This window comes from Zeugodacus cucurbitae, chromosome 3 (genome assembly GCF_028554725.1).
Source record: "Zeugodacus cucurbitae isolate PBARC_wt_2022May chromosome 3, idZeuCucr1.2, whole genome shotgun sequence".
Lineage (NCBI taxonomy): Eukaryota > Metazoa > Arthropoda > Insecta > Diptera > Tephritidae > Zeugodacus > Zeugodacus cucurbitae.
The window spans coordinates 75,283,897-75,298,757 of record NC_071668.1 but is presented as its reverse complement, the minus strand read 5'-3'; the positions used below and the strand labels follow the sequence as shown (position 1 = coordinate 75,298,757).

Genomic DNA, 14,861 nt, shown 5'->3' with positions numbered 1-14,861 from the left:
AGTCAGATGTTAGTTGCCAAACCTGTTTGGAGGAAGGCGAAGAAAAATCATCTAAGCACTTCCTCCTTCAATATCTAGCATTCGCCAGACTTAGATTAAACACCTTGGTAGGCACATCTTCGGCGAACCCAGTGAAGTGACTGGAATCGACACTAACCGACTTAAGAACTTTATCACAGAGTCCAAGCGCTTTGTGGTTTCATAAGGATCTTAGAGAGCCGTCGGGAGTATACGGGTGTCACAAAAGACATTCGAATCTGTCTAAGTGAGATTCTTTGCAGCTCCGGAGATCTACCCTCTAACCTATCCTAACCTAAATATCACAGTTTACAATAAGCTTTTCTCGAAGCTTTTCGAATTTATAAAATTTTTAAGTTGTAGTAAGAAATATGAGGTTTTGACGATCGAAGATTTCAAAAAGAGCTTTTCATAAAGCAGTAATCTTGTAAATCTATATAATGGTAAATTTGAAACGACTGGCTAATGTGATGCGGTGATCAATAATGTCATCATCAGAACTGGAAAATAGTCCTAGTGATGACTGAGCTAAGGAATGAATATTTTTTCTGATAGGGGGATAGAGTAGAGTAAAAAAATTTCAGATTCAAAGATAAGCATTTATTTTAGAATACTGATTCGATACTATATACGCGTAAGTCTACAACAATTGAGTGGAAGAAATAACTGCTTAATGCTTGAGCTTAATAATAAGTCGAGTGGCGAATGCTCTGAAGATTTCAAAATTGTAAATTCCAAGCAAATTCAACTTTCTATTATAAGAGAAGTGGAAATTTAATATAAATGTAGTTTCCAATTTTAACCATATCAGCCATCCATGCTACCCGCCGAATCATATATGAGCTGATACTGATATCTGTATTATAATACATATACACAGCTATATAAATATGTTACTATTTATTTACCCTTAATTACGAGCACCGTTTTATTACATTTATATAAAAATACATTATTATGCTATTATGTGTGTGTATGGGCTTAAGTAATTTACTCATTTTGGCTGCATTCGATTTCCTTGTTGCATACAAAAAAATCAGCAGAATTACTTCATTGGCCTGATGCGTGGCGAATACTAATTTAGGATAAAAGCCTTTGTGCGTAATTTGAAAATCTGCATTACAATAGCCTTTGGCACGATAAACGAGTTGCCTTACAGAGTACACATGTGCACTCGTATGTACTGGTAGTCGAAGCGAAGCACCCAGTTAGCGAAAATGGGAGAATATGAGAATGAGGAAGTTTTGATTATAAACTTTCTACAGGGCGTTGAGTGTTCCGGAGAGAAATATAGAATGATTGAGGAAATATGTACAATCAATAGAAAATTATAGAAAGCAAGAGAGGAACCCACAAAAGCTCTTTGTTCACTTAATTTGATATATTACTTATGGTAGAGTAAAAAAATAGTAGGTTTTGCTAGTAATCTTCAAAGCTATTCTGCTTTGTAAAGTTTTATGAAAAACTCTTATTGAAAGCTATATTCTTCAAAAGCTTTTCTGATTTGTTATAAGGAAACAATTAAATATATTCTAATAGATTTATGAAAAGCTCTATATGAAAACTGTGATCTTCAAAAGACCACTTTTCTTATGACAACCAAAAAATTAAATATATTTAAAAAGGTTTCAAAAAATATATTGTTGGAAGCATGGATTTCCAAAACGAACTTCTAAATTAATTTCAATTAAAAACTCTGCTTAAAAGATTAAATGTTTCTCTAAAATAAGAATTTATATCCACAAAAGCTTTCCTTTCTTATGAAAATTAAATGTTAAAGCTTTAAAAAGTTCTGGTTGAAAGCTTTGTTTCTAAATTAGTTCTACAAAATAAAAAGCCCTGCTTAAAAGCTTTGACAAGATAAGCCAAACGATTCTCTCAAACGAGAAGTTTGATCCTCAAAAGCTTTCGTTTTTTATGACAATTAAATATATTTGAAAAGTTTTAAGATCTACTTGAAAACTTAAATTTTCAAAAATGGCTTTGCAAATAAAAAGCTCTGCTAAGAGCTTTGGCAAAAAAAGACCTCTCAACAATTAAAAGTTTTTCTAAAACAAAAATTTTGGCTCACTGTGTCAACTCTACAAATTTAATTACATATATATATACATGATAGTGTTTGTGCCAGTATTTACATACAAACATATGTGTGTAACCGAATAGCATTGGCTACTACACCTCCAATAACCAGTGCAAGCCGTAAAGTTAACTAAAGTCCATTCGGTTACGACGAGGCTCACATATTACTTTCATGTGCTGTTATATACATTTACATACATATATGTATATATATGAGTATATATGAAAATGTACGTGCATACCATCGCCTACAATCAGGAATTGGCTTCGTTCTGCAAATATTAACCGAGCACATGCAAGCTCCACACATATATACATATACATATATGGGTGTGTGTGTGAGTGTTTGATAACCAGAGCAATACATACCTGCCACGTCTGCTCAATCTATTTTTACATGCAACAGAGTTTGTGCAACACATATGGAATTTATTGATTGCACACACGCAATTTAGGCTTCATGCGATTGTCCATGGCTGGCTTGGACGCCTATATGCCTGTGTATATGTATGCAACAAGGTACACAACAAGGCAGCGCTACTTGCATGACTTCGTTGGCTGTTACCATGTGTAACTGTATATTCATATATATGCGTGTGTGTGTGTGTGTTGTAAGCACGTTTGTGCGTTTATTTGCATGGGCGCAGATATTTTTTAATTAAAATGCAAATATGAGCTGACATTTGCTTAACGCATGCAATGCACAGATGCACGCATACAAACACATACTCACACACACACACTTGCAGCCATTAATGCATGACTATGCATTTCCGTGCAGTTTGGCAATAATGTGTGTATGACGGGGCGTATGAGTGACCAGAGTGCATTTTAATTTCCTCCTTTGCTCGCATTTTTTCTACATTTTTATGGCATAAATGAAGTCGTTACTATATTACTGCACTAAATTGCATGAAGAGTTGATGCGTACAGCAGTTAATTTGCGCTGATAAAGGTTTTTCTGTTTTCAACTTTGCTCCGTTAATATAACTGTTGATTGCAGTGGTGTCTAAATAATTGGATAACCTCATTTAATGAACACGAAAAGGATAATATGTGAAATAAGAACAAATATGTATGTGTATTAAGACAATTAAAGTAATGAATTTGAATGAAGAAAGTGTTTTAATAAGCTTAAACTTAACATTTGACATACTGTTACCCTTCTCAGTAGTCAAAAGAAATATTAAAATAATGGTGCTAAAAAAATTATTGAATTTTAGAGTATAAACATTATTCTTAAACTTAACCTTAATTTAGCCTTAACCATAACCTCAACTTAAACTTAATTTTAGCTTTATATATAATATCTCTATTTAAAATATTATTTTTATGCTTAACCATAACCATAACCTTAACCTTAACCTTAACCTTAACCTTAACCTTAACCTTAACCTTAACCTTAACCTTAACCTTAACCTTAACCTTAACCTTAACCTTAACCTTAACCTTAACCTTAACCTTAACCTTAACCTTAACCTTAACCTTAACCTTAACCTTAACCTTAACCTTAACCTTAACCTTAACCTTAACCTTAATCTTAACCTTAACCTTAACCTTAACCTTAACCTTAACCTTAACCTTAACCTTAACCTTAACCTTAACCTTAACCTTAACCTTAACTTTATACACCTTACTAACTTTCTTGTTGTCCTTAACATAACCGTAACCGTAAACTTAAACTTAGCAGTAACTTTTTCCTGAACTAAACTATGAACAAATAATAACGGTGGTAAAGTAATTTTAATGTAAACATCATTGAGGATATTCATAAAAATATATTATTTATAATTCTAAATACTAGATAAATCATATAATTGTCGAGTATTTTTCCATAAACTTTTTAACACTAGTTAGTTTACGGTTAATAACTAACGCATTTGTAATTTCAAAAAATACCAAAAAAGCCTACCAAATACTAATTGCCTCAGACACGAAACATGTAAAAGACCATACCAACAATTTCGAATTTTTAACTCAAAATCATGTTAAAGCTTCAGTAGCCAACCGAGCGTCAGATTGAGTGTTTATTTAGTTGCACAATAACCAAAAAATATTTAAAAAATTTCCAAAACCAAAATGAGACTTTTCAAAAACGTTCATAAGACATGCTTCAGCTGTATCCTGCTCTTGCTACAATTGAGTTCCGACATCTCAACTGACACCGCATATTCACATACAGCCTCGCTGAAAACAAAGAAAACTTCAGATGACGCTAAACGCCAAATACGCATCGAACCAATGCATATCAAATGCACGCACACAGTACCGCATATTATCGAATTCTTCGAGTGTCACCTCAGCCGACGTAACAATCGTGTATACACTTCGGGCTCATTGCGTCTACGGCAACCTATCGCTCGACTGGAGGCCAACGCTGTACTTGATATTTACAGTTCGCATGGGCAATTGAAGAATATTTTCAATTTAAGCGTTGATTGCTGTGCTATTGTGGCAAATGGTCGGCATAACAGCAGAACATTTGATAATATCTTGCAAAGTATATTCACAAAGATCAATGTGTTACCAAAGTGTCCATTAAAGGCGGTGAGTTGAGCGTCTTTAAAAGCTATCACTGAACTTTTAATAGCTGAAATTCTCACTCTTTTTGTAGAATTTGAATTACACAATCACGGACTTCGATGTGAATGAATCTATTTTGCCCGTTTACATACCGAAGACATATTTCAACACTAGTCTATATTTCCGCTATGAGGGACGTCCAGCCGGGCAGGCCATAGTGGTGGGAAGAGTGCTCAATTGAAATTGAAACGTTATTGATTTATGATAATAAAGTGCAATCATTTTACGTGATTTATTTTTCATTACATAAAAAGTGTCTCCGCAAGGTAGTTAAAGCAAATGGTCCTCGATTTGTACAATATTCTATGAAACCCCATCTTGACGGTTTACTACAAGTAGTATTCTCTTGCTACTTTTCAATTTGAACTATTATCCTTATAAAGAAGGAGAGTATTGTTGCGTTAAAGTCTATTAAATTTCAGAAAATACTCTGAGTCGGATATAATGTGATATAAATATTGGTTGTCAAATATCTCCCTTCTGCCTTTCTCCCACCGCCTTTTTATCTTTTGAATTTCGCGTCTATGTATGAAGCGCTACAGAGCTCGTATCTGGCAATAGTATACATCTTTGAAAACGACGCAATGTTAGTTAGTTAGTGAATACCACCTGTTCTTGTCCATGGCGAACGCCCTTGGTGGTGTAAAGTTGAACTAAAAAGAGGCTTGTGAAAAGTTTCTGTCCGAGTTCTTCGCAAATAAGAAGGGGGCTTTTACGATGGGGGTATTATGAAGTTGCCGTCAAGATGGAAACAGATTATCGAACGAAACGGCGCATAAATCCGATCACTAAGTCCGAACACTTTTTATAATGCATTGAATAAAGAGCAAAAAAGCTAAAGGGAGATATTTGCCAACCTAATAGTTATTTACAAAATATACGTATTGCTTTATACCGAAAAGAGTGGCCACATTTTTTCGAATTCAAGTAGTTGTTTTAGGTCATTTCAACTTCAAAATGGATTTGAAAAAATATATATTTAGAAACTATACGTATTACTTTATACTTAATAGGGTTGCCACAGTTTATAAAATTCACCAAGAAGTAATTAAAGTTAATACAAAATTTTGATGAAAAATTATATTTTGGTATTTTAAAAACAAAAGAAAATAAATTTGCAATAAAACTAGCTAGAATGTAATGATCTTAGCAAGTTTTTCCTGTAACAGTATAATCTCAGTTAACATGACACGCGATAAACTTTGAAATGAATACTAAATTAGGAGTAATTGGACAATTTAAAAGTTTATCTCGCCAATTAAAGTATTTTTCAACTTTTACGTAATATTATAGGCAGTTTAAATACTACGACTCGCGCTTGTGTCATATGTGGCTAACATGAATATAACAGAGAATATGTACGCTTATAACTGTATTATATACGATTTCTAAATAAATCAATTTCTAGATAAATCAATATAAATAAATCCAGTCAAATAATAAACAATCTTCATTCTAATATGCTATATATATGTTATATTATATATTAGATTCGGATATAACCGGCTAAACGGTTCAACGCCAATCACATATATATATTATTAGTATATGCTCCGATAAGGTCACATAATGTTAATTATGCTCGTCTAACTACTAACTATTTGCTTGAACTAGTCTAGCGCGGCATATGTTTTTGCTATTTTAATTGTAATCAATTACCCGCTAATTACATACAATAAATAATTGATTTAACGCTATGTAACCTCAGTTGGGAAACTTTGCTCACGCTTATAATTGGAAAATCGAAACTACAAATACAACTACAAGGCAAAGACATCACTGCAGCACCATGCAATTGTATCTGTATTGTTGTTTTTAGATGGCAAATTGGTGAAGCAATTAGATTGAAGCTAAAATTCGAGCAGTGCGAACCAAATATTTAATAGTAATGAGTGCCGCTGCGCCAGAGAGTGATTCACTTAGAAATGCGAAGATGATGGGAAGAAACAAATAAATATACTTACATATGTAAATATTGAACTATTCATGACGCATATAAGAGTTGAACGGGAAATTAAACCGAAGAAATACGAAATTCGAATTTGTTCGTTCTCTTCAAGCCAATAATGAGAATTTGTAAAGTAAATCCGAAAAGTATGCAATAATCAATGATAATGCGGTTCTTTATATTTCCCCCGCTTACCGTAGGTTGCAAATATCATTTCGCTTTTGTTAAGATTTGCTTATCAGTTGCTGTTGATTCGGCAAAAAGTACAAAAAATTATAAAAAAATAACAATAATTTAAATTGGGAGCAATCTCGACAGCATTATCAGCAGTTTATTGTTCAGCAGTTACTAGTTCAATAACTGGTTAGAAACTAGTTCATTGACAGGTTAGTTGATATTTTTAACAAAAAAAAAAATTTATCCAAATATTTTTATTACAATAAAAAAATATTTTTTTTTACATACAACATATATTACAAAAAACATTTTTTGAAAATTTTATTTCTGAACTTTTTTTTTCAAAATTTTCAAAAATAAATTTTAAAGAATCAATCTGGTAAATGTTAGTAAATATTATAAAAATAATTAAACATTTAACAGCGTTCATAATTCATAAAAATATGAAATTAAAATGAAAATCATATTCATTTTGTTTTCGCATCAACGAGTTCAATAACTGGTTACTAACTAGTACATTTATAACAAAAAAATATAATTTTTTACTAATTAATGTATACTAATGCATTAATATTTGTGTAAAAAAATAGAAATTGTGAAAAAAATTAAAAAAAAAAATTCGAAAATTTTTATTTGAAAAGCAAAATTTTTTAAACATGTGAAAAATATTTTTTTAAATTAATCTACAAGAAGATGCATAGTAAATATTAACTTTTTATTTAAATTTAATTCTGTTGTCACAAATCTAAATAAAGAATGTAAAATGGATTTAATAAATATCAAAATAAAACAGTAAAAGTATAATAAATTATTGCCAGTATATTCTCATAATCTCAGTTTCAATGGAATTTCCTCTATATGTATATGTCAAATTGATAAAACGGCCCTGATAAACTGAGTATAGCTACAGCATATACACATATAGTATAATATTCGGCATATTCTACAGCACATATGAGAATGCCATTGACATTTTTAATAATTTCTTCTTTTAATTTGGAATAAATTTTTGTAAGCAACATTGATGGTAATTACATTTTAATTGAATTGAGCTAAATTACATTTTACATTTGAATTGCCAGCGTTTGTTATTATACATGATTAGTTTAAAGTATCATCACGTACAAATCTCTTTTCATTTCAGTTTATTATTTCGGTCATTTCCTTTAGAAACACTGATTTGACATTTACGATTAACCTTTATAGATTCCACACTGAAAAAAGCATAACACATTATTTGTATTCTCATTTGAAGTAGTAGTGCTTACTTTTTCGACAAATCCGCCATGAGTTTAGTCAGCTGCTCAATTGAACCTTCGATCTTTTTTAATCTTTAAGTAAAAATTATAACACAAAAACATTTTTATAAATATTCTAGATCTTTACTATTAAGAAACACAATCACCTCTCTGACATGCTGCCGACCAACCGGTCAGAAGTTCGCAGATATTCAAGAAAATTATAAAAAATAAAATAAAAATGTATTAAAATTGTAATTCAAGTTGCAACTAATTCACACTTTTATTATTACTCTCTGTTTAATTTGTTCTCGGCACTCCGAATTGCTTGCACATCTGCTTTCATGGAGTCAAATTCTTTGCCGCCATCGATGAAGATTGTTATTCCATTTTCGGCTGTGACACTGACAACAGCTGTCATTAACAAAACGCCGAACAAACACGTCAACACGTTCGCCATCTTAAGAAATACGTTTGAGACTGAAACTACGTAAAACGAATTTCGAAAACAAACTGGAATTATGGATGCTCTCTATATCAAGGAACCGCTCGTAACGAGCAGCGGTGAGATCGGTGCCATAAGTGTATGGCTATAAGTATATACAAACGAGCAAATCATATGATTTAGATTATCTCTTAGAGCTTTAAAGAAGGAGAGCAACTTGGAAGCTTTCAGAAATATAATAAGAGTCTTAACAGAGTATTGTTATCAATCAAAGATGTATTAAATGAAAAATTAATGTGATAGTACTGTTGGTCAAGATATGTTTGATTATAAGCATAAGAAGCGCAATGAGACACAGTGATCTTTGTGATCTTTTATTATCTATTAGGCTTTAACAGTGAGTTCGGCGCGCTACTTTAACATAAAAGCTTATTGAGCAAACTTATTATACAATTATATGGAACTAAAAACGATTTAGATTGTCTGTCGCGTAAATAAACTCAGATTCCATATGAAAAAAACTGAAAATGTTGAGATGAAAAACAACAAACCAAAAGAAGACCTCATGTTTCTTTGTTCTCTTTAATATGCTTACATATTAATTTTTTGTGGCCCCAGAGGAGGAAGTATACAGCTTAATTTTAAAATGCTTAAGAGTGAATTTAACTAAATCAAGAAACTGGTAAAAAGGTATGAAAAATTTTAGTTTATCAACAGATAATAATAAAAGCTCAAACGTTAGGAGCTTTAAGCTCTTATGTTAAAACTATATGCAGTTTAAAATAGAGTGCAGTTTCGTATGTTCGTCCCCCAGTATAAAGCTTGCTGAGTACAATGAAATCTCATATGTTTAAGCGGATGACAAATATATAAAATGGTACACACAGATAGTTCTCATAAAACAGAGAGTTTTTTTTGTTTTACATTGTGCAGGTGACTTGAAACGGCAGTAGTCCCTGATTGTATAATGATGCAAAGTATTCAATCAGATGTATTTCAAGCTCAATAGAGTTGTCCGAAAATTAAAGAATTGTGCTTAATTGAAGGAGAATAAAATATGTTAAAAATCTTTGAAGCTTTTTTCGACTTTTAACTGACTGGATCTTTTTACAACAGAACTGAGTTTTAAAGTGATTATTCCATAGTCCTCAGTACTAAAGGAAAACTTTGAACTTGTTATTAAATAATGTTTTACTGAAAAGAAACAAATTTTTCGTGGCTTATTGTGTTTTTAGACAGCCAAATAAATTTTTAAATTAAAATTTTTATTTAGAAACCCTTTTTTTCCTTTCACACAGCGACATCTACCGTAGCTTTTTTTATCAAAAAATACAGCCCATCGGAGACAAAGAACGTATATCGTGCGTATTTGTCGCAGAGTTGCATTTTATTTTCAAGTCGTTTAAAATTCAATTAGAAATGGTAAATCGAGCAGAGGCCGGTAAATTGATCAATTAGCTCCTGTCTAAAACACTATTATGTGACTGTAAGCAACTTTTGCGCGGTTCGGCATTTTGTAAAGCTTTGTAAGCTTATTTATTTAGAATTTCCATATTCTTTTTGTGAAACTATTTAAAATGTGATTGGTATAAGGGAACTATATATAAATATATAGTATCATTAACGCTAAAAAATATGCAGAAGCTTTTATATTCGTCAGACTTGAGTCACGAAATATATTTATAAACTAAGATATATGTATGTTCATATGGTAGTACCTTAATGCGAAATATATGTAATTCTAGGCCTTATACCCTAAAATTTGTCAAAAACTGATTTTGCAATTTTTTAGATGCTTATGGGAATAGCAAAGTAAGCACAAACAAATTAATTTCATGTATATATACCGACTGGAGCGAGCTTTCACATGTGCAAGCCCCAAATATATTAAAATTATTCATGAGATGTTCATACTTTGCTGTTGGGAATAAGGTGTTGCTGCAAAAAATCGATGAATTTTTATCAAATATTAAAATTAAAATGTGCATAACGGCACATTTTAAACACATGTATGTAGTGCAGACGGAGCTCCATAGGATATTTTTGTAAATTTTGTGATATAAATGGGAGTATATATACATATATAGTTGTATTGCAGTGTATACAAGCCTGTAAAACATTAATCTTTTTTTTCATTCTCAATATACATATACACAGTTCCGTTGGAGCAATGTTAATAACCTGCTGCTACAAATTACTGTACACAAACACATAAACATACACTCATATGAGTATGCTTGTACATTTTTTAGGCAAAGAAAAATGTGCAAAGCACTTTTGCAGATTTGAAGTGATGCACCAGCAGTAAATACATACATACACAGCTACAAAAATATAAATATACACCCATGTTCATATGCAATTTTGTATAAAAACCGGTAAGTGCAAAGAACACCACCTGGCAAAAGGAAGTTGTAGCGCAATATTTACAAACACATACACTCTGGCAGGTATTGCAAAATGCGCTTCCTCGTCAAAATGCTTGCTCGCTACTAGCAAATATTTGCACACACGCGCCAGTGCACTGTGTACCTATGAACTTATGAAACGGTATGCATGTTGCCATGCAGGAAGTTAGCATACATTTAGGTGCAGTGTCTGCTTTTGCTGAGATGCTTTTTCATTCACAACGCAATCAAGTGCTGAATGCTTTTAGGCGTACTCACATGAGCTTAGTACATTAAGTGCAAACGCACACTTTTACTCATCTGTATTAGTTCTAAAACTGATTTTAGTGCAAAAATATTAATGAGAAAAACATTTTGAAATAATTTTTTTTTTAAATTTCTAATAATTTTAAATTTTTTTTAGTATATTTTGCTTTCTTATTTTTTTTTAATTATTTACTAACAAAAAATCTCAAATATTTTTTTTATTTAATATTTCGCTCTTCACTCCTCTATAAACTCAAATTCTGTTGTTCTCTTTATAATGATTTTTATTTTATACAATTAAAAGCTCGCTGTATACTTTTTTAAGAAAATATATGCAAAAATTCCACTTATTATTATCCCAAAATCACTTATTGACTACTTTGCAACAATATATTTTGCTTTTATTTGGCACCATAATCGAATTGCTGCTGCTTTTCGCTCGGTTTGTGTGGTAATTGATTTGATGAGTGTGTGCTTGTGCGTTGTCTTCGTTGCTGCATTAGCTGCAACATTAGTCAAGTCGCTTAATAAATCTTGCTACAGCCAAAACAGCCACCCTCGAACACTGGTACTCCCACAGTGCAGAGTCTGTGCTACAGCGGGATTCTCGATTTTTCCCCCCATTCCTGCATTCATTTTCCTTTTTTTTGCGCTGTGGCCACATCGTTAAAACAACCAGCAGCGCGACGCGGCACGGCGTATAAACGACAACATTTTGAGGTTTATTGCCAATGCGGCAGTACCGCAATGATCTGGCGGCTGCCTTTTTGTTTTTGTTCTTACTTTATTTTTGTCACCACAGTCTTTCGTTTAAACGGCAGTTGGGCACTTGGCACACACAGCCAATTCCGTATGTTGCAAGAACGAACGGCAGGCGCTAGCACCGCCATTGCAGCTGTCAAAGCAGCCATGACAGATGGCATTGAATGCAATAATTTTCAATTTACCGCTAGAGCTGTGATCCACAACATTTGCGGCGGCAGCTGCTGCTGCTGCGTAAGCCATTCGCGGCACTTCGCACACTCAGACAAACGGTACACACATAAAAGCCGCAGCAGGCAGTGCAACATTAAGTGCTGTTCATTTTCTTTAGCCGTTGCGTTGCTTTATTCTGCAACTCTTCTTCATTGCTGCTGAAAAGCGCATAACTTTCGTACATGCCACGCCTCGTTGCTTTGAAGAGCTGACGTGGAATAGTGTTGCCTTTGTTCTTATTTTTGTTGTTGGTGCTGATTTTATTATAAGCGTTGTTGTTGTTGCATGCGTATAACCGCACAATTTCGCTTTCACGCTGGGCGTATATGCATAATTAGCGCTGATTAATGCGATTATGTAGCACAGTTTTGGGCGCGAATTGCATTTTCTAATGAAGCGGTTATGCGCCAAATGCGTTCAAGACTAGCTGCCTTTGTGACAAATTATAAAGCAACAATAATGCTGATAGTAGTGTTAGATATTTCGAAATCAAATAAGCTAATTAATTGCTTAGAGCTTAACTTCGTTGAGCCGTTGGTTTGCGGCTTTGATTTCCATAAACTAATATAATAGTATTATATGATGGAATACTTTCACAAAATTTGTTAAAAAAATCAATTAAGAATTATGTTATGACGACACTAAACTCTGGATTGTATGATACACGATCTCTCTAACACTCTTGTTTCACACCAGTTGTCTCGCAAAAGTCATATGATAGCCATCTGATAGTTGGCAGTTGACAACGTTTGGAAGCAACCTGATAGCTATTTGAGATCCTCTTGACAACAGCAGACAGCATGGAAGTCGTAATATGATGACAGCCGGTTGATAGCTCCCAGCTAATAGTACCTGACAGCTTTATGACAGACACTAGACATCAACCATCTGACAGTAGTCATTTAATGACAGCCCCTTGACATCTATCAGTTGACAGTCGATATCTGAGCTATGAGCTAATAGGAGCTAATGACAGACACGTGACAGCAGCCAGTAGTCATATAATGACAGCCCATTGATATCTATCAGCCGATAGTAGGTATCTGAGAGCTAATTTAGTAAATTAAAATAAGAATATCCTGGAATGAAGCTTTACTTGTATATGTAATTAATGTATTAAAACCTGAGAACGCTCGAAAATATTTAGAAAAAGCTCAAGTTAGAAATACCATTATCTTGCAGTCCAATTGTATTCTATGAAGTCACAATCCGGTAGTTACATTGCCATTTTATAGCGAAAGCATGTAGTTAGTCTTAAAGAGAACGAAATCTGAACATTCATTCAGTTTAGTTGCATCAATCTGTCGATATGTTTAGTGTGGTGATACTGAAACCATATAGTATAGGAATGCTGCTGTTTAGCTTTTTCGACTGAATGAGGACCTTAGGAAATCTGTAACTCATCAATAATTCAAAGATTAAAATTCAGATAATTAAAAAATTTTGTCTCAAAATTAGTTAGATGTCAGATATCTGTATATAGTCTTTTTTTGATTTACGTTAACTCATTTTCTACAAATTTTATGAGGAGAAGCTACGAGCATTATTCTGTTGTATTATTTTGTTGCCTACTTCATGGCGCATATCCAATAAAAATTATTGAGTAATGCGGGTAATGAATTTTGATAAATGATCCAAGTCTGTCTGCCAAATTGGGTGCAAGCTGCTGCTCATTGTTGCTATTGTTGGTGGTGAATACATATGTGAGTATATAAAAGTAATGGTGAAATAATTGGGGAGAAGAAGACTACGAATGCTAGAAATAAAATATTTTTTTATATATAGGTATGTATATTTAGGGCAGTAGAGATTAAGTGTGAAGTTAGAGTGTATTAGTTGTAGTTATAACTCTTTTTCTTAAAAATGCAGAATTTTTATTAATTCTAGAGGACATAGTGGAAATTTAAAATTAAAAAAAAAATTGATTTTACGAATCACTTTAATGGAGCGTCGACTAAATGCTTGCGTCAGCCGTCAAATAACATTCGCTTGACGCATGTAGTATTATTTGAAAACTTACTAAGTCTACGTGCCATCGCGCCACACATTCTTAAACACACTAACAGCAGCGCACTTCAATTTATGACGCCTAGTTGTATGCAAGGGATTTTTACGCCGCCTGCAGCAGCTGCCAAGCGCCGCGCTTATTTCACATTTTTTCACATTTTACACTTACATATTTTCATAGAAATCGTGTGAAGTAAAAAACTTAAGTAATTTACATTATTGTTGCAACAACAGCGAACAGCGAGCAGCGGCAGCGCTATTGCAATATTGTGGCATTCAGCTGAATTTTACTGTTACTCAAGTACATATGTTCTCCATTTCATTTCTAAGCAGTCGCACTGCAACAGCGTGGGGAATAGGGAATAGCGAAGAGCAGCACCAGCAGCGAAGCGAACAAAAAGTGCGGGTGGGCAGCAAAGGATTTTTCTTGCAATTTCCGCACGCCGCTCATGCCTTGGCGCTTCCTGTGTTAAAACTGCTGCTGCAATTTTTTTTCCTGCATGGCTCCCTGGTTGACGGTTGAAATAAAATCGCAACTGCAGCAGGGAACAGAGATATCCTTTTCTTCGCACGAAATCTGTTGAGCAACTCCAGCTGCCGCTGCTATTGCTGCTGTGTTGCTATGTGTGTGTGTGTGTACGCGTGCGGAATGCAGATAAAGCTCGGATTTTATGTGATGTGTAGCTGGTGTGCAGTTGTGGCAAAAGTTAAAATTCACCACAACTTCTAGTAATCAC

General features: G+C 33.3%; 3 protein-coding genes across 5 annotated transcripts in view; 1 reads left to right on the top strand and 2 right to left on the bottom strand.

The window, feature by feature from the left end:
* Positions 1-14,861, bottom strand: part of LOC105212045 (uncharacterized) — a 217,680-nt gene that overhangs the window by 55,449 nt on the left and 147,370 nt on the right. The window lies entirely within an intron of this gene.
* On the top strand, positions 3,577-4,892 carry LOC114803979 (uncharacterized). Its single transcript, XM_029040050.2, has 2 exons — positions 3,577-4,644; positions 4,712-4,892. The coding sequence occupies exons 1-2, from the start codon at positions 4,177-4,179 to the stop codon at positions 4,859-4,861; spliced, it is 618 nt and encodes a 205-aa protein (XP_028895883.2). The 5' UTR covers positions 3,577-4,176; the 3' UTR covers positions 4,862-4,892.
* LOC105212046 (uncharacterized) lies at positions 7,605-8,557 on the bottom strand. Of its 2 annotated transcripts, XM_011183795.3 has the most exons (4): positions 8,337-8,557; positions 8,211-8,222; positions 8,074-8,136; positions 7,605-8,019 (listed from the first exon to the last, which is right to left on the bottom strand). In XM_011183795.3, the coding sequence occupies exons 1-4, from the start codon at positions 8,501-8,503 to the stop codon at positions 7,941-7,943; spliced, it is 321 nt and encodes a 106-aa protein (XP_011182097.1). In that variant the 5' UTR covers positions 8,504-8,557; the 3' UTR covers positions 7,605-7,940. The 2 variants fall into 2 exon arrangements, with proteins under 2 accessions (XP_011182097.1, XP_054083959.1); XM_054227984.1 differs by lacking the exon at positions 8,211-8,222.

Excerpts from the sequence above, each read along its gene's own strand:
- LOC114803979 (XM_029040050.2), top strand. The coding sequence starts at position 4,177 with ATGAGACTTTTCAAAAACGTTCATAAGACATGCTTCAGCTGTATCCTG. Across the intron at positions 4,645-4,711 it reads CAAAGTGTCCATTAAAGGCG|AATTTGAATTACACAATCAC; the intron begins GTGAGTTGAGCG and ends CTCTTTTTGTAG.
- LOC105212046 (XM_011183795.3), bottom strand. The coding sequence starts at position 8,503 with ATGGCGAACGTGTTGACGTGTTTGTTCGGCGTTTTGTTAATGACAGCT. Across the intron at positions 8,020-8,073 it reads ATGGCGGATTTGTCGAAAAA|TGTGGAATCTATAAAGGTTA; the intron begins GTAAGCACTACT and ends TGCTTTTTTCAG.